At 38.8% G+C, this 19,167-nt stretch overlaps 1 protein-coding gene across 13 annotated transcripts in view; it reads right to left on the bottom strand.

The window, feature by feature from the left end:
* Nucleotides 1-1,238: 1,238 nt before the first annotated feature.
* mef2cb (myocyte enhancer factor 2cb) overlaps nucleotides 1,239-19,167 on the bottom strand; it is a 191,553-nt gene continuing 173,624 nt past the window's right edge. For 9 of the 13 annotated variants that reach the window (XM_052020240.1, XM_052020243.1, XM_052020245.1 and 6 more), the window contains 3 exons: nucleotides 14,511-14,640; nucleotides 10,201-10,336; nucleotides 1,239-5,103 (listed from right to left, as the gene is read on the bottom strand). In XM_052020240.1, coding sequence (XP_051876200.1) covers nucleotides 4,782-5,103; nucleotides 10,201-10,336; nucleotides 14,511-14,640 — 588 coding nt within the window. In that variant the 3' untranslated portion in view covers nucleotides 1,239-4,781. The remainder of the gene's footprint in view (nucleotides 5,104-10,200; nucleotides 10,337-14,510; nucleotides 14,641-19,167) is intronic. The other 4 variants (XM_052020248.1, XM_052020251.1, XM_052020246.1 and 1 more) reach the window with 1 other exon arrangement.

Here is a 19,167-nt window from a genome sequence, read left to right as displayed (position 1 = left end):
CCAGCTGTGAATTGGATGAAACCCAAATATGACCAACAGAAGCCGTGGCAGAAGGGACTCAACACACACCACACCCCTGATCACTGAGGTTACAATGGAGGTTTCTGGCTTGAGGAATTGGTATGGAGCTGGATGAGGAAGGATAGTCCACAATTCAAGTATCTGGAGGATCTCGTCAGAGACTGGACAGATGTATTAGATGTTTGCTTTTTTCCCCCATCTTTGTTTGTCATAATTAAAGAAGGGGCATAACAATTGCAGCTTGTGTAAGACTGGGTGATTACCCTTTTAAGAATTGTATCATATGACGTTTTACTCTGCATTTATTGTTGATCTACAAGGGGGTGAAAGGGATGTAGAGATGAGGCCACGATCTTGAGTGGTGAATGGGCTCCAGGGGCCACGTAGCCTACTCCTGCAATTAGTTCATATGCTCATAAGTACATATTGTATCATTATTCATGTGGAAGAGGTGCAATCTAGTTGCCTGTCACAGAATAGACATGTGGAAAAGAAATGCTCTCTTTCCTCTCTGCAAGTTCTTCTGTTTAATAAAATACTTAGTGAAGAGAGATGGTAAGTTGAACAAACAATCATAGAGGGTGATAGTGGCACACGGATCGCAGGAGTCAGTGATGAATATCTGGACCTGTGGGGAGGCGGAAGTCTGTGATCAGGATCAAAGCTTCCATTGGGGGAATCAGAGGGCATGGAGATTGATGGGACATGTAGTAGACCGTGGGCTGAGTGGATGGATCAAATAAATGGAAGGTAAAAATAGGAAAATGTTAAAACTGTGTCCCCCACTCCGGCATAGTGCTCCGGAAAACACAGTTGACCCTCCTGGGATGCACCTGGAATTACATGGACTTATCGCTAAGGTGAGGCTTCAAAATGAATGATGTTGTTCAAGTGGAGGCATTGTTATTTGTTGGGCACGTGATCTGATTTCCACATCTTTTAGCTTTGTAACAATATGGCAAATCGTTTTTTCATATGTATAATTTTCTTGTGAAAAGCAAGCTTTATCCATTGTGAGAAATGAAACTTTGAATGCTGTATGTGTTTGTGAATATAGTTAAATATTAAATAAGCAATTGACTATCAAGTTACAGCTCACATTGTGATTCATTAATTCTTCTTTGTTAAACCAAAAACCAAAGGAAAAATTGATCAGATTTTAACTGAAGTGTAACCACATTTGCACATGAAAGGTAAAGGAATCACACAACATCAAGTCACTATGAAAGCCAGTAACTTTACTGATTTGTCTGCAAAATACAAATTATACCTTATTTCCAGCGAGAGAAACTTGAATTTTCCCATAAAAATTTTCACTACAGACAGCTGAATTAAGTCCCTTGAGATACATAGATGTAGTTTAACTTAGTTATTAACATCTTCTTGTCATCAAGTGGCGACAAAGTCCAGCTTATGCCGCTGTGAGCCTCTTTATTTTTGCTGCAAACGTCCACATTTCCCCCATTTACACGCAATCATTTTGTATTACTATTGTATAATGGAAACAAATCCTCAGGAAAAAATAACAGCAAACCAGCTAGAGCAATCCAAGTATGTTTCAGGTCAATTATATTAGTCCTTCTAAAGCAATTCAGGGTTACAGTTTATAAAAATTCCTTCATATAGAGCACCAGTACCGTATTTCAATGGCTAATTAACTGACCTCTTTAAACTGTTCTGAGGTATGGATGAATTTGAGGTATGATTAGGGAAAGTATATATACCTGAACAAAGGAAAACAGAAAACAATTAAAAGCATATTTGCAAAACTGTGGCTAACTGGATTGCTCCACATCTTTGGTTAAAATATTAACAAAAGCCTTTATCATTACTCTGCACTTGAAGCACACTAAATAAACTAAATAAATATTTGATCAGTCTTTCCAGAACTCTATAGTGGCAGGAAACCAGATTCAGAAAGATAAATGCCACATTATACACAGTGGATGCCACAAACAATAACAGTTGAAGCACTTGTATTTCATTTTTTTTAGGCAATAGTCTTTTTTTGAGCAACAAAGTGGTTACAAGAACACTTTTTTAAATTGTTAAGTGACTTCTAGTAGAGCTAGACCTTCAAAGCATATGTAATGGAAACAACTAAGTGGTGGTGTATGCTTAAAGTCCATTTGCTGCTTGAAGTTTCTATTTAAAAAAAACTTATGGCCAACTATAAATAAATATATTGTCAGACTTTAAAAAATAAACTTTCAAAAGTAAAATATACTGAATTGAGTTATATAGCTGATTTTCTTCTGAATAATACTTTTTCTGAATTCTGTTTATTTTGATGGCATGACTGTTTTCTAGGGTGTTTAAAATATTTCGGCAACATTGGGGCACCCCACTTATCATAAATTTCTGTCCTTTAGAGGTAGAATAGTGGATTTTGCAGAATATTCTGTCAAAGCTGATCTGGTTTGCTGATATTTTCACTATCTCAGCTCTTACTGTATGACATCTGCTGGCTCTGATATGTCAACTCAAGTTACTGGCAGCAGTAATGTATTGCAAACATCAAGGTATCTGTAAATGACTTTGCTCTCACTTCTGCGCAGAATAGTAACAAGCTTTTTGATGTTCATGGGTTTTATAAAACAGAAAATAACTTAAGTGCCCCCAAGAAAGTGCCACTGACATTTTTTTTTGCCTCGCAGTAAAGAACATTGCCTAAATCAGTTAGCCAACAGGTTGTGTAAGTAAATGAGAATATATAAGGGGCTCTGCCCCAATAATTCTTAAAACCACAGTACTGTATAATTATGTGCTAACTCAAAAATAGTTCTGTGGTTAAACAAACAGCAAAATTATAACACTTGGATAACAATGATTAGAGGATTGTAGGTACAGAAAGGAGCGACCCATTATGAATGACGTTGTGCTTTTCAATTCACTTTCTTAAAAATTGTGGATATGGATCTGCCATTAGCAAGATATTATGCTATTAGTTTGATTTACTATTAAATCGATCATTTACTTTTTAAAAAGTTGCTTAATTAAAATACTGTTAGGAACATGTGGCTGCCTGACATTCATATATATACTGAGCCATTAGTGAGAATTGTTTTTTAATAACACACACACGCACACTACAATGAAGATGTGAAGACACAAAAGTTAACGGGGATGAAAGCTTTAAGTTTGAGTTAGCTTCCAAATATTTAACATTAAATGGACCTGTTACAGAACAAAATAAAAACATGTATATTAATCAATTGAGATTATGTTATGGCCAAGGGCTATGATCGACAGAAGTTATATTTTCTTTTACAATCTTTAAAAACATACATTTTATGAAAAAAAATTAATCTATTCATGACAAACATCCATTGTTATTCTTCAGATTCAAAAATTTCTGATTAGAAAAGCTACAAATCCAAATAAACCAAAGTAATCGTGCCAAATCTTCAGACTAGGTCAAGAATTTCTGCATATTGCTCACAGTTACAAGCTAACAGCTGAATACATTGTGGCAAAATTACCCTCAACACCCAGATTCATCTGAAATAACCCAGTACCCAAAATGAGAGGCAGCCCCACTCCTTTCTACATTTTAAACTCCTAAGTAGTAGCAAAATTTAGAATACATACTAAATCCATCCTCCCAACTGGTTAACCTCGTTATACTGAACACAGCCAACTTTGATTCTGCAAAAAGAGTGCAGAAGAGACCTAAGAATTTAGTTAATTAAACGTGCATATGCACAAATACATCCCCCCCCCACTAATAAGATAACCAAAACAATGTTTGCTATGACCATAATTAATATATATTAGAAAGCTATACACAAGCATGTTAATTTCACAGATTTTAAAAGATTTTCTTAATATTATTTTATAATTAGAAATACACAATTCAAAAGCAAAACTCTACAAAGAGAAAACAGTTATCTTGGTTAGCAAAGCGTGGAGTTTTTTCATGGCTTAGGGTAGTGCTTCCATATGAAGAGCCCAATTCCATTAATTTTCGGACTGTTTAAAATATCGGCAAAGCTATCAGGAAAGAAAAAAACATTTTGGCTTAGGTAACTACAAAAAGCCACAAATGCTTTGCAAACTTTTTTCTTGCTTTCATATGAAAATATAAGCAAAATGTAATGTACATCTTTTTTAAATCCACTTAAAATGTTAAACAGACCCAGAGTTTGGACTTTACCACGTATTAACGATATTCCATTTTTGCAAAGTATGGTTCTCTGTTAAATGACTTTGATCCATTTTATTGAGTGCCATACTCTCCTGATATGCCTTTATCGTTAATACGTGTAGAGATGTCAGTGGACCAATTTGTTTTGTTGAGAATGGTCACTGTATTTCTGGGTCTATCAACCACCTATACATATATTTTTTTTTGATTTTGTTGCATCAGCTGCTCTTTTTCTTTCAGCAAAGATCTGCCAGTACTGGCAAATGTTTCCTTTTAATCTGCTATTTACATGTAAATACGTTGAACCTGCAACATGACACTATCTATTGTAACATACATTTTGCAAGGGAGCACAGCAATGAAAAAGAGTTAGCAGTTAAATCTACATTGTACAAGGGTTTTCTTTGTACAGCTCAAGTGCTAAAGCTGTTATCTCAGCAATTTACGTTACTTTATATCACTGAGGCAAGTTAAAAGTACTTTTACAAAACAGAGTACCTGACTTATTTTTCACACACAGCACATATAATTGTAGGACTCCCCCCTCCCTCCCCTGCCTTGTAACGTAGCACACACACACACTGCAAGAAAAAAAAATTACTGAAGATTCTTATCATGTTGCCCATCCTTCAGACAGCCTCATCCGCTTGACAGATGGACTTTCCCTTTCGTCTGGCGAAGGTCTTGTAAGTCCGATGGGGGAGTGGAAGTCATTCCTGTGATCCTCCCGGTCACTTCCATCATAGGAACTGCTACAACTGCTCAGACTATCCACTGGAGATCGCCCTGCATCGAGCCTTGAGTGCTGTGGATATCCCAAGGGTGTGTGGGTGCGGTCTCTAGGAGGAGAAACAGGTTCTGACTTGATGTTGAGGCTTTGAGTAGTAGGCAGGGAGAGATTTGAACTCTGAGATAAGTGAGTGCTAGTACAAACTCTGTAGAAGGAAAGCAAACCAGTTACAGACTGAGGTGGGCGATTGCCCCCACCTGCATACACACAAACATGCACAGACACCCACACAGACTTACGTATTCGGCAAGGGCTTGAAGTTATTTAAAAATTGACAGTTTTGCTGGTAATAGAAAACTTTTAGATTGCTTTTACCTTTCCTAAAAATTTGACGGATAAAAATAAATTTTCAATATTGTTTATAATTTCACATTCAGTTATTTTGAAAGCACAGAAAATTCCTAATTAGAGGGAGTGCTAATATTAAGCACTGTTTAATGCTAAACAATTTAAAAGGGATCCAGAGTTTCTGCATTTCTTAGTACTGAGAATTTTTCCTTGCTCATTTGGCGACAGCTCATGGCTTTTTTGTGAATTTTACATTTTGTGTTATGCAGTATTTTAAATTGTAGTAGAAAAGGGACATGATAACTAGTTCTGCTATTTATAAAAGAAATAATTTTAATAGATCTTTGTTTGTAGGGTTAGGAGATTCAGAAGTTAAAAGGCAGTCTGAATGAAGTCCTTTTCAAATAGAAGTACCAACAGCATTGGTCCTAACAAGTACAGAATCTAGAGTGTGTTGTTGCACAGCACTGACAGACGGCTGGATTCCTGATACCTTAAGGCTGCATTCCTGCAGCTACATTTCTACCTTCCCAAATAATGTGGTGGGTAAAATATAGGCCAGTGAAGGAGAAACCACTACCGCCCAACACTGCTCTCCCACAATAAATGATATCTCTACTGAGTGCAAAGGTTATATTACCTCCAAATTCTCTATCTATATCATGAAACAAAAACAAAGTGCTCAAGCTACTCAGGAGGACAGGTAGTATGTATCAAGAGAGAAACAGATTTAACATTTCAGGTCAATGACCTTTCATCAAAATCTGAAACAATCGGAAATCTCTCTCTCTCTCCATGCAGTTGCTGTCTGACCTGCTGTGTATTTTCTGTTTTATTTCAATTTCCAGCATCTGCAGTTTTTTTTTTTTGCTTTTGTACATCTTTAACTTTTCCCAGTTGTGATGAAAGGTCCTTGACCTCAAATGTTAAATTTGTTTCTCTCCGTACAGGCACTGTTCGGGCCTGCTGAGTATTTGCAGCTTTTTCTGTTTTATGTTGTTGTTGCCTTGTCCACCACTGCCACTGGGACTGTAAAGATGTTGGGAAAGCTACCTGCCTGGATCATGAGTCTTACCACAACTAATGAAGAATGGGAACCTGCCTTTAACACTGAAGCTATTTACCGTTGTCAAAAATACTGTACAAGTCTAAGCTAAGGGAACTCAGTCTGATATTAAGTTCAACTTCAATGTAATTGAATTTCTGATGTAGGTACGATGTGCAATTACTACTACTAACCAAGTTTATAGACACTGACCCAGTTCTACTGTAAAACCTTTAAAGTGAAAATATGACTAGTTTTAATGAGAGAATTTGTCAAGTGTAATGAGATAGAATATGGCTAAATCCTATTGGAGAATATGATGCAAAACCTATTTAACTATTTCTGATTGAAAATTGTTTTGTTTCTTTGATTATGAAATCAAATAACCACCCACTGCAGTAGTTATATTGACACGAGATTCTGCAGATGCTAGAATCTGAAGCAATGCACCATAAGGGTGTTGACCCGAAACGTCGATTGTTTATTTCCCTCCATAGATGCTGCCTGACCTGCTGAGTTCCTCCAGCATTTTGTGTGCAGTGGTTACATTCACAATTTGCATTGTTACAGATAACTGTTAAAATACTACAATTGATCTTAACTGACATTGTTAGACACACGGGAGAATTTTTCATCATTATGTTGGAATAAATAATGTTGGATAAAAATGTTTATAACCTTGCCCACGATTATATGGGAGTGTGGCAATTAAGTTAGTGGTTATATGACGTGAACCCTGATTTTACTGTCATAACAGGATGTAAGTGTTGCAGGCAAGCCCAATGTTTATTGACCAACAGTGAATACTGTTCAAGAGTACCTTTTGACATAGGGCTGCTTCTGTTGTTTTGTTTTATTTAGTAATGTCCTGAAAGAGACTCACTATGGCCGCCTTGCTTTACAATTTGGTAATTTTTCCAGTCCCAGGTGAAAATGTTGATTGAATTGATCTGTGTCACATTTATTTATCAGATAATCAGAAACATAGGCACTTAACTTTCATTATTAGTAGCTCATTCATGCAAATTTGCTAAACATTTCCAAAATAATCTTCAGGTTTCAAGAAGAGTCTTGTAGTTGATGAAAATAGCTGGTCCTCGGGGGGATTCCGCCATGAATTCCAGTCAACCTGAACAGGCCGTTCAGCTTGCGAGCTCCAAATGGAGCTTGCACACCTGACGTCAGGTATTGGTCATTCACCACCGAACTCAGACCCAAGGCCAAATTGGGTGAGGAAGGAAGGAAGGTAGGTAAATCTGGCAGAGGGTTCTGATTGTTTGTGGGGAGAGAAGGCAAATTAGAGGATGATGTTGAAATACCTTAAATGGATTTTCATATCAACCCTATGTTCTGGCATCTCACAGACATTAAACTTTGTACTCTTTTGGCATTTTTTTTGGAACATCTTTGAAGAATTTAGGCATTCCAAGTGATTTATTTTATTGATTAAAATAAAAAAAGACACTTTCTCTTTCCACAGAGGCTGTCTGACCTGCTGAGCATTTCCGAAATGATCTGTTTTTAATTACCATTTTTATTTTATTTATATTTGAAGTGTTTTACTTTTATCTGAATGCCCTTGGCTACTTTATTCCCTGTTTTCCGGTCCTGACTTGCTCCATTGCCAACCATATGAAATATCACAACACTCCAGAAAATCTTCTTTGATATATATCTTCAAATACATAAAACCACAACAAAACAATATACATGTAATGATTACTAGAATTTAATATTTTCCCATTTCAAAGGCTGTGATTATAGATCACCTTTTTTTGTTGTTTTCTGTAACTAAATTTCAGCCACTTGTAGATCACATCAAGGTACTTTGCTGCCCCCAGGTGGCCAGACACTGCTGTGCCATTTCTACATGATATTAAAAGGTCTTGCACTCATTTAACTTGAATACACAGTTTTAAAAATCACAAATGATTTCATTGCTGGACACTGATAACGCACATCAGGTTCGAATCACACACATTTTAGGCCTCTACTACCCTTGGATTAGGTTCAATTTTAGTTAATTAACATATTGTCAAAGAATGTCAAAAGAACACCTTAGCCTGATGACAGCAACATTTTCCAAGACCCTGAACTTGCCCAATACAATTTTCATGCCAATGTTTTCAATAGCATACTAGCATGCAAATTAGGAATACAATTAGCCAATTGGTTCCTCAAATCTGCTCCACCTTTTTAATCAGATCATGGCTTGACTTTGCATCCCTGTCTACTTACAATAAACACCCACTCTCTTTCTTATCAAGTATCCATCTACCTTGGCTTTTAAAAATATTGAAGGACTTTGCTTTCACAACCCTTTGAGGCAGAGTTCCTAAGACTCATGACTCTGGAAGAAAATATTTCACCTCATCTGTCTCACAATAGATAACCCCTTATTTTTAAGCAGTGACCCCACTATCCGATTCTCCCACAGAAGCAGCATCCTCTCCACTGAGAATCTTATATCTTTCAATCAAGTCACTTCTCTTCCTTCTGTATTCCTGTGGATACAAACCCAGCCTGTCCAATCTTTCCCTTGCCATTCCAGACATTAGTCTGGTAAACCTTCTCTGAAATGCTGTCAATCATTAATATTCTTTCTTGTATACAGAAACCAATATCACCAATGCCTATATAACATGAAGTGTAACCTTCTCACTTTTGTATGCAATTCTCCTTGCATTCATAAGTGCTGGGAACTATAGAGGTGATCTACCCATAAAAAGCAGCTACTGCTTGCAGGGTTCTGTCAGTGAGGTTGGTTGCAGCAAGTATTGCTTAGGTACTTTATTTAGAATGTCAAAAATTAATAATGCTATTCACTCAAGTTAAAAATAACCAATATTTCTCCAGTGTCCTCACTTTAAATTTAAGAGCTCCCATATTTGAAAGACATACAGGTTAGGAAATTGTGGGCATGCCATGATGGCGCCGGAAGCGTGGTGACACTTGCGGGCTGCCCCCAGAACACTCTACGCAGAAGATGCATTTCACTGTGTTTTGATGTACATGTGACTAATAAAGAAATCTTATCTCATTCAGATTGATTGGTGCACAGAAATAGTTCAAGGTGTCAGCACCAATTTTTTTCTGATATGGGCAACAAGGTTTCTATTTAAATTTTCCACTAGCCTCTAATGATGAAAGGTAACTTGATTGAAGGTTTTGCAAAGTCCAAGGTCACTCTGAAGATATGTGTACACCAGAGTGAAGTTATTTGAAGATGTGGTAATACTCACAAACCCCAAAATTATTCTCAGCCCCTCTCAATCCTTTAATACATTCTAGTTTAACTGTGAATTAATGTCAAAAGCATGTGATTATCCATGCAAGTTTTTTGCATCAAAAAAACTAAATATACAGAAAAATATCTGGGATCTCGCAATAATCCACAAGCATAGCTATACACAAGATATTAAATAAACTTATACAAAACTAATACAAATGCTCTGGCTCAATGGTTAGAATGCAATTCTTTTAGTCATAATCTCGGCACTCAATTCTAATGAGGTGAAGATAACTCACTTTTTCCAATGAAATAGATGGGATTTAAGGAAATAGATTTTGAGCAATATGGAACTCCCACTGTGGTGGGATCACAGATGGCCTCACTCTGCTTGCTGCTGACACTATCTGCCTTTTTCTAACAACAATATCCAAGCTCTTAAAAAAAAGTATAAAAATCTCTTAACGATTGTGATCTTGTAAAACAACCATTTTGCAGTGTTTTACTGCAATTATAGGTGCATAAGCAAATTGGCATAAAACTGATTTATGACTTTTGCTCCTGAATAATACGGTGCAGCAACAGTTATATCTACATATCCAATACACTGGGAGAATGAAAAGATTAAATACATAAATCATGCAAAAAGATTAATTCAAACTTATGTTAAATGTACTTACCCCAGCTGACTGAGAGCTGAATGCTGCATATTCTGTAGCTGATGTTGCTGCCAGCCAGTCATTGAGCCCAGATGGAGTGCATTGGCAGTATTAAACCCAGTGAGAGATGACAAGTCAGCACTACTAAGGGAATATTCTTCATTGCGATGTTGGCAGGGACCAGAATTAGAGGAAGAAGTAACATTAAAGTCAATTAAACATGATGAAATTCATAATATCATTCAGATCATTGATAAGACAATTAACTTCTGATTTTCTGATCATCTTCAATGTGAACTGGTTAGACCCTCTGGAACCAAGTATTCAATTTGAAAACATATTAAGGTGTGACTTATTGGGAGTATACTATTGCTAAAAGGAATCTTCAACACCAGCCACATTTAGAGGACAGAAAGTGACCATTTGCTTCATCACCTCTGAGCCAACTGTGAAGCAATCCAAAGCTACTTCCACTGCCTTCTTCCTTGACCCACAGTATCTTCCTTTGCTTCAGACAATATTTATTTTTTTATTTATTAGACGTTGTGGTCTGTAGCTCAATACCCCCTGCGGCAAAATATTCCATACTCTGATTATCTGTGTAAAAGATTTTTTGAAACTTTTCTCTATATTGCGTTAGTGATAATTTTGAATTGATGACAGTATGTCATATACTCCTGAACCAGAAGTGTTAGTCTTTTTCTATTTATCCCATCACATTCTTCATTTAATAAAAAAAAACAGCATTTTCTGCTCCAGGCAAAACAGCCCCAGTGTCTGAAGATGCTTCTTATAACTAGGTGCTTACGCATCCTTCCATTGAATGCATGTCAATTCTTTGATTTTCTTCCCAAAATGAATTACCTCAGTCTTCCACACTAATTTGTATTGTCCATTCTGTCAACTTCACTGTCAGTTTTGTTATTGTTGCTTGAACAAACCTCATCTTTATATCAACAGCACATTTACTCTATTTGCCTAAATCAGAATTATTTGCACAGAGAACACAAATAGCTCAGGGCTAATCTTTAGGCACATCACTTCAACCCTTTCCCAATCACAGCAGTAACAATCAACTATAATTATCACAGAATACCTCCTGAAATCCAAAATACAACATCTCCATTACTTTCCTTTTACCCATCTAATCGTCCTGCTCACATTTGTCTAATATAAGTTGCTTTAATGTTGTCTGTTTTTAATTATCCCATGAATTTCTACATGCTCACAGATTCGATCACATATGATAAGTTTCAAAAGATTGGTCAGAGGAGGTGTTACCATTGGTCTAAAGCCTGCTTATTAATTCACCATTTACTTCAGCAATAAAAAAAACTTCCCTTCAATTGAAATTAAACAATTTAAATGAACCAGATCAACTGTTAATCTGGCATAAAGTTGACTTGAACAATAATTTGAATTCAGTGAAGGAATTTAAAGCATACTGTATTGTGCCTATTTCATCCTCCCTGTCCTTCTCGAACGGTGACATTATACTGGCTCTCTGTTTACATATCAAGAAAGGTCTGAATTCTTGACCATGAAGAGTTGTGGAGGCTAGATCACTGGAGGCATTTAAAAGGAGGTAGATACATTTTTTGAAAGATTGAGGAATTGAGAGTTATGGGGCACTGGCACAGGAGAGTTGGTGCCTGGGGCAGATCTGCCAGAATAAATGGAATAGCAGGGCAGGCTGGAGGGGCCAGGTGGCCTATTCCTGCTCATGTTCTCCTGTGTTCCCCACAAACCATTGCTGGTTTGTGTAGAGCAAGCTATTCAATCCTGTTCCACTATAAATTATGTCCTTATGCCCACCCAATTCCCTTTTTGAAAGCCCTGGCCAACTCACTTGCAGGAAGTAAGTTCCCGATCATCACCACTCTGCATTAAAAATAAATTTCTCACATACTTCCTAAATTTTTTGTCCATCACATTGAACTTGTATTCACTGGCCTGCTAATAGAACAGTTTTGCTCTATTTACCTATACTTATCTAGTCCAGGGCCAATCCCTTGCCCAGCTTTGCCTGCTCTAAAAGATGTGCGAGTTTTAACAGCTTTTAAAAACAACATTTAAATACTATTAAAATTGAAGAAAATAATTTTAAAACGTATTCATTTTTTTTTAAGTAAATTAATTACACACATCTAACATTAAAGCATTATAATTTAAAGAGGTAATTTCCCACTTTGCCTTATAATTTTTTGTACTACTATCTCAGATTCTGGACTTCACACTTCACCACTGTGGTATGGAATCCTGGAATTCCCTGCAGTTTAAAAGGCTGAGTCAGCAGTTCCACTCACTCAAACTTCTCCATTTGGAAAGTGCTGGCATTAGCCAGCAAGATCTGTCCTATTGTTTTTACTTGCTCCTTCTGCCAAAATGTTTGATATTACATTTCTGTTACTAAACTTCATCTGCCTATTCTGCAAGCTTGTCTGTGTTGGTTTGCTTCTACTATGATACACTTGGAGACACAAGAGAGACTGCAGATCCACCATCATACACTTCACTGTTTATCATACCTCCAAAGTCTACCCTGTATACCCACAGTCAATTCTATTACCTATTTTACATGTCAAAAGAAAGCAAAGGTCCTAATGTTGACCCCTGATAAACATCAGTAACCACCATCCACCGTCTTGAAGGACAAATGTTTACTATGACTATTTGCATTCTCTCACTGATTTCTTTATTCCATGGGCTTTGATTTTGCTAACCAACCTTTTACCTGGGACACACAGAATAATAATAATATTTTATAGAATATTATTAAGATATCTCCATTTTTTATTTCACTAATATTCTTCAGCAGGCAATAAATATTAATTTTGGAGAAGTCAGTCCAAGACTTAATGGGCTGAATCTTGCTGGTAAATGGAATCAAAAGCTGGGGGTTCTCCAAGTGCATGAACTGTCCAATACATTGATAGATTTGGACCCAGGAATCTCTTACTTTGCTGTGCCTCTGGTGTTTATGATGGTGGAGATGGTGGAGCTCCATTTTGTTGAGATTCCTTAGATCCCTTGTCAGATTAGATCTGGGGCTGGATCTGTGATCCTGCTAACTATTTTACAAGAGTTGTAGGGTTGTGCGTAAGAAAGCAAAGGGGAAATATGTTCTTGGTTGTTAATTATTTTGTTTCAGGTTAATGTATTTAACTTCTGCACATTTTTATCTAATTTTATCTTAAAAAAAATTAAGACTATTTCATTTTCAATATTCTTTAAAGAAACTCATAACTTTAGCAGCTGTTAAAGCTGGTCAGGGCACAGATTCCTGTGAAAGCTTCTGTAGGCAGTTCAGGGGCAGGGCTTCTTCATCACGCACTGGAGGCCCACAGGTTACTCAAGCCATGTTGCTATGGTCTGGAATCCTATGGACCAACAACATAGGCCCTCTGTATCTGGACTACTTAAGTATGGGTGTGGGGTGACTATGGTTGGTTAGTATGAGCTAACAAGTTCTGGCAAAATGAATAGCTAAAAGGAAAATGCTTTTTAAAATGAACCCATTGTATTGTGTTTCTAAACTGAAATGTCTTCATTTATTCAAAGTACATTAAAGGTAAACTGTTTTGGAAGTATAACACTAAGAAAATTGATTTGAACTGTCTTCTTATTGTATTAATAGTTGATAGAAATAACAAGCAAAACAAACTTTTGCAATTTGGAAAAGTTTAACTTGATATTGTTGCAGAATTGATTTGCAACACTTCTTACCAGACAACATCCTTTTTATATTTTACATTAAACATTCCAGATTTGTGTTGAATATATAAAGCAAAAAAAAACTACATTGTATCCAAAATTAGTTGGGTTTTTTGGGTATAAATTTGTGCAAGCGAGACTGGTGTGATTAATTTACACACAACAACAAACTGAATTTAAATAGAATCCTATGTGTAGTAAAATAACACAAAGCATTTCTCAGGAACATAATCATACAGATATGGACACATATAAACATGAACTTCTAATGAGATGGGGCAAGAATGATGCTGATAAAACCACCATTGAAGTCAAAATGCACCGCATTTTTCTGGAGTATTACATTTTGTTAAGAAGCAACAATCATTATAAAAAATCACGATGTGCAGAAGTGCATGGACATTAGACACTAATAAATAACAAGCAACAAGTTAATTGTATGCTTACAAAGCAACACATGCTTTCCATTGCAGTACCAGGTGCAACTCATGACCTGCAACAAAAAGCATGCGGATGCAGATGGGAATTACATTTCAACAGTAAATAAGTATTTCAGAAACATGAAAGAATATTTGTGGCGCTTTGCTAACAACTATAACACGATGGGAGTTACCTACCAGTACCGTATGTGGTGGAAATGGCTGAAGGGTATCCTCCCATCCCATGCCCAGGCAAAGTAGGTGTTGCTACGGAAACCACTGGTGTAGCCAATGACTGTGCAGCTTGTGAGTTATTTATTCTCTGATTCTATAATGAAACAAAATAGTGATGTTTAAATATGATATTTAAATATAATTTTCAGACGGTCTCAGTACCGGTTTAATTAGACCAACAGGGAAAGCTGAAACACAAATCAGACTTTGTTTTTAAATGAATAATTTAACATTATTGGCCTTGAAGAACTCTTCAAAACCTATCACTTACAACGCTTCAGGAGACTAGATGTTCCCAAGGTAACCAATTACATCAGCATTTCTATAGTAACCAGGTCAGCAACCAATAAAGATTTGTTATTGTGACAGGAAAAAGACCCTGTGGAAAACAGTTGGAATAAGCATGTCCTGCTATTATGTTTTTATGAAGAAAATGGTGGATTCCTGTTACTGTTCTCAAGGGGTTCGATAGCTTTAATGTTAATTGTGAGCAGAGGTTGTAAGTGCCAATATTTGCAAAACCAATAGGTGGTGGTGGTGTTACTTCAGAGTCACAGATCTTTAGCAGGAGAACCACACAATGTGCACATAATTTCTCACTTGATATCTAAAAGATCAAAGCATTTAATGATGTTCAAATGGATAACTTTTGGCACAGTGGTTTCTCGGGTCTATTCTGATAGGTTATACTTGTCCACATCTTCAATCCACCCAAATCTGGCTTTTAAGTTTAATGAAAACCATATACGTGGAACTGTGAGCCTCAACAACCACGCACAAGCGAAGCTGCCCAAAGTTACGAGGTTACTGAATACATTAAATGATTGGATACTCATGGTGGTAGGGAGACACAGTAACGACAACAGGCAGACTGAAACACTGGGGTTCAAGTGCAGACCTCAAGCAGAGGTCCCCAGAACTTGGTGTTTACCCTCTCTCACTGTGCTTTACGTGTACTAACATCCAATCACATCTCTTGAAGAAAATCATAACATTTGCCAAAATGATTTAGCAGTGTTGTGCTGATTTGTACCTAAAATCATGCACCAAAGTGGGACCTGACCCAGTGCAGTGCAGCTGGAAACACTTTGCTGTGCAGCAGTAAGAGAACAGTATCAGCCCAGAGGGAAAAGGGGGGGGGGGGAGAGAGAGAGAGAGGGGGAGAGGGGGGGAGAGAGGGGGGGGGAGAGAGAGAGACAAACAGACAGAACGTGAGAGAGTGAGGAGGAGGAAGGTCAGAGGAAGAGGGAGAGGGGTCCAGACTTGCCATTCAAAAAGCATGGCTAGAAGTAGCAACTAGAAGAAGATTCATGGTCTCACTGGATACGTGAATATGAACTCTAGACTCACAGAAATACTGCTTTTTCATTCTGACATTTATTCACATTCACGCCAACTGCCACTTCACCAGTAACCCCTATGCTAAGCTCACCATTGGCACTGTCACCCCTATCCCATCCCCCCCCCCCCCCCCCCCCCCACATCCCGCGAGAGATTAAGCCTCCAAATGTAAAGGTTTGCCTCATGTTCTCCATCTCCTCCATTTAGGGAAAGACTGATCTGAACAGAAGGGAGGGCCAGATGGGAGTGGATCCTCACATGTGCTGTGGCCAACCTGTATGGAGGACAGCAAGCTGCACCTCACGGGCGTGGGGGCCATGAGCCCCAAACCACCTTTGCAGCAAGAGCAATCTGCTGGGTCTGTTTACCACCATTATTTTACTGTGACCACTGTATCCCTTTTGATTCAACCATCAGTGCACGTCCTCAATACCATCTGTGCTGCTGCATCATTGCGAACATGATTCACTGTTGAGACAGGCGTAATTGTTACTGTGCCTGACACCGCACAGCACCACTGGTGTTGAAAGGGATGCACATCACAGAGTTACACCAAGCATTAGCCAGCAGCAGCCTGGCAACATTCACAGGGAACCTGGAAAGCCGGAGCAGGGGCTCACCAGAGGGAGTAACCCATAGGACTCAGACGCAGAGCACAGTTGTGATGTTATCGTGACAGCAGGAGACAATTCGCATATTGTCGAGCCTGCCTCACCCAAAGCAGGAGATGATATAGACTGTGGGAGAAGTCTACCTCCAAGTTCCTGCAAGACATTGTGCAGAGCCAGGAGACCATAGTCTCCGCTCTTTGTTGGTTCTCAATCCCATTGTACAGTGTATACTGGTTTACCCAGTAATGGTGAAACAACGGCGCTATATTTCCAAGTCAGGAGGTGGTGGTGTTCCCCATACTGTTGCTACCCTTGTCCTTCCAGCTGGTAGAGGTCATGGCTTGGAAGGTGCTGTCTAAGGTGCCTTGGGGAGTTGCTGCAGTGCACTCTGTAGATGGTTCAAACTGCTGCTACCGTGCGTCGGTGGTGGAGTGAATGAATGGTTGTGGATGGGATGCCTATCAAGTTTGGTGTGGAGCTTTGAGTGTTGTTGAAGCAGCACTCATCCGGGCAGTGGAGAGTTTTCCATCACACACCTGATTTGAGCCTTGTAGATGGTGGACAGGCTTTGGGGAGTTTGACGGGGAGTTTGACTGGGAGTTACTCGCCACAGAATTCCTCATCTCTGACCACCTCCTTTAGCCAGATTGTGTACATGACTACTCCAGTTCAGTTTCTGGTCAATGGTAACCCCCAGGATATTGACAGTGGGGAATTTAGTGATGGTCAGGTCATTGAATGTCAGGGAGTGATATATGGATTTTCTCTTGTTGAATATCATCATTGCCTGGCACTTGTGTGGCGCAAATATTACTTGGCAGCTATCAGCCCTGGCCTGGATATTGTCCAGGTTTTGGTGCATTTGGATGCGAACTGCTTCATTATTTGAGGAGCTGAGAATGGTGCTGAACTCTGTGCAGTCAGTGATTATCCCTGCTTCATAAAGTCAATGTAGATCATTGATGAAGCAGCTAAAGATGGTTGGCCCAAGGTCACCACTCTGAGGAACTTGCCGCTCTTCAGCAAGAGCACAGAAATGCCACCTCACCATGCCCGAGCACTCACAGTGCTCTTCATCGTGATCCTCATCACTCCTGCTCAGAGTGCGCACAAAGCTATACCTTTGAGAAGAGAAAAGACAACAGGGACCCGACTAGCATTTGTCAGCTGGCTCACTGTGGCTCTGGAGGTTGAAACAACGGTAGAGCAATCTGAGTGCCAGCATATTGTTGCATCATTGTTCACCTTGTCCTCCGACAGGTTACCTAGTGTGCAAGTTCAGCCACCAATTCCCCTATCACCAAGGCAGCAAGCCACCAACACCACAATGTCGCAGGCAGCAAACTCACCCGTACTAAAGCCACACATCCAAGACTGCTTCCTCAGCTGGCCCTGGACAGCAGTTGGATGTTTAACCATAAAGAAGAAAATTTTTGGTAGGTCATCTAGCACACAGGTGTTCAAAAGGAAAGGCAGCAGTCTTCCAGTAGTCAGACTGTAGGCATATTGGGGACAATGCAATGTTGCACCGAGCCTTTGAAACACATATGTAAAATTACAAAATAGGAAATGCATATAAGTGTATAATTTTTTTCTGTATTTGCGATTCAAGATCTAATTGCACTGCTGAAATTTAGGGGAATTTCTGCTGAAATTTAGGCCATCCTCATTTAGGGGAAAAAGATCGTTCACTATGCAGAGAGGAATAGCATTGGAGTAGCTGGTGATAGGAGGCAGATGGTAGTGGTGGAACATAGAACATTACCGCACAGTACAGGCCCTTCGGCCCACAATGTTGAGTCGACATTTTATCCTGCTCTAAGATCTATCTAACCTTTCCCTCCCACATAGTCCCCCCATTTCTCTATCATTCAAGTAGATGATTATCTGATTGGAAGAGTGGCAACAGTTGATCATGGGCATGGCGGGCTAAAGGGCCCATTTCTGTCCTGTACAATTCTATGCATCAGCGAGACAGGTTGTTCATGGAGTGCTGCCAGCGGTTTTATGACAATGGCACCCATGGAATGGGTACTTCTGCAGCAAACTGCTGAAATAAAAATTACTCTTTTAATCTGAGCATGCTTTATGAAAGCTGCCCAGTCAGGTCTCCAGAATATCCATTTAAATACACAGAAAGGTAGCTATATACACTCCTAGTTCTACTGTGACTAGTCATACAGCAAGTATCTATCCATACTAATCCCATTTACCAGCACTTAGTCTGTAGCCCACTAAGCCTTGGTGATTCGAATGTTTATCTAGATACTTCTTCAATGTTGTGAGAGTACCTGTCTCCACCAGCTTCTCAGAAAGTGCATTCCAGATTGCAGTTGTGCTCTGGGTAAAAATAATCATTCCTCAGTTCCCCTCTAAATTTCTTATTCACTACCTTAAACCCAGGACCTCGGGTTTTAGGCACCTCTGCCATAGGAAAAGTTTCTCCCCCCTCAGTCTCAACAAGAGAGAGTGTAAGATAAGCTAAGGTATTTATTTATTAGTCATGCGGACATCGAAACACACGGTGAAATGCATCTTTCTGCGTTACTGAGAATGCGCTGGGTGCAGCCCGCAACTGTTGCCACTCTTCCGGCACCAACACAGCATGCCCACAACTCCTAACCTGTACGTCTTTGGAATGTGGGAGGAAACCGGAGCACCCGGAGGAA

Source organism: Pristis pectinata, chromosome 7, assembly GCF_009764475.1.
Source record: "Pristis pectinata isolate sPriPec2 chromosome 7, sPriPec2.1.pri, whole genome shotgun sequence".
Taxonomy (NCBI): Eukaryota; Metazoa; Chordata; class Chondrichthyes; order Rhinopristiformes; family Pristidae; genus Pristis; species Pristis pectinata.
The sequence above is the reverse complement of the archived record's forward strand: the minus strand, read 5'-3'. Positions and strand labels throughout refer to the sequence as shown.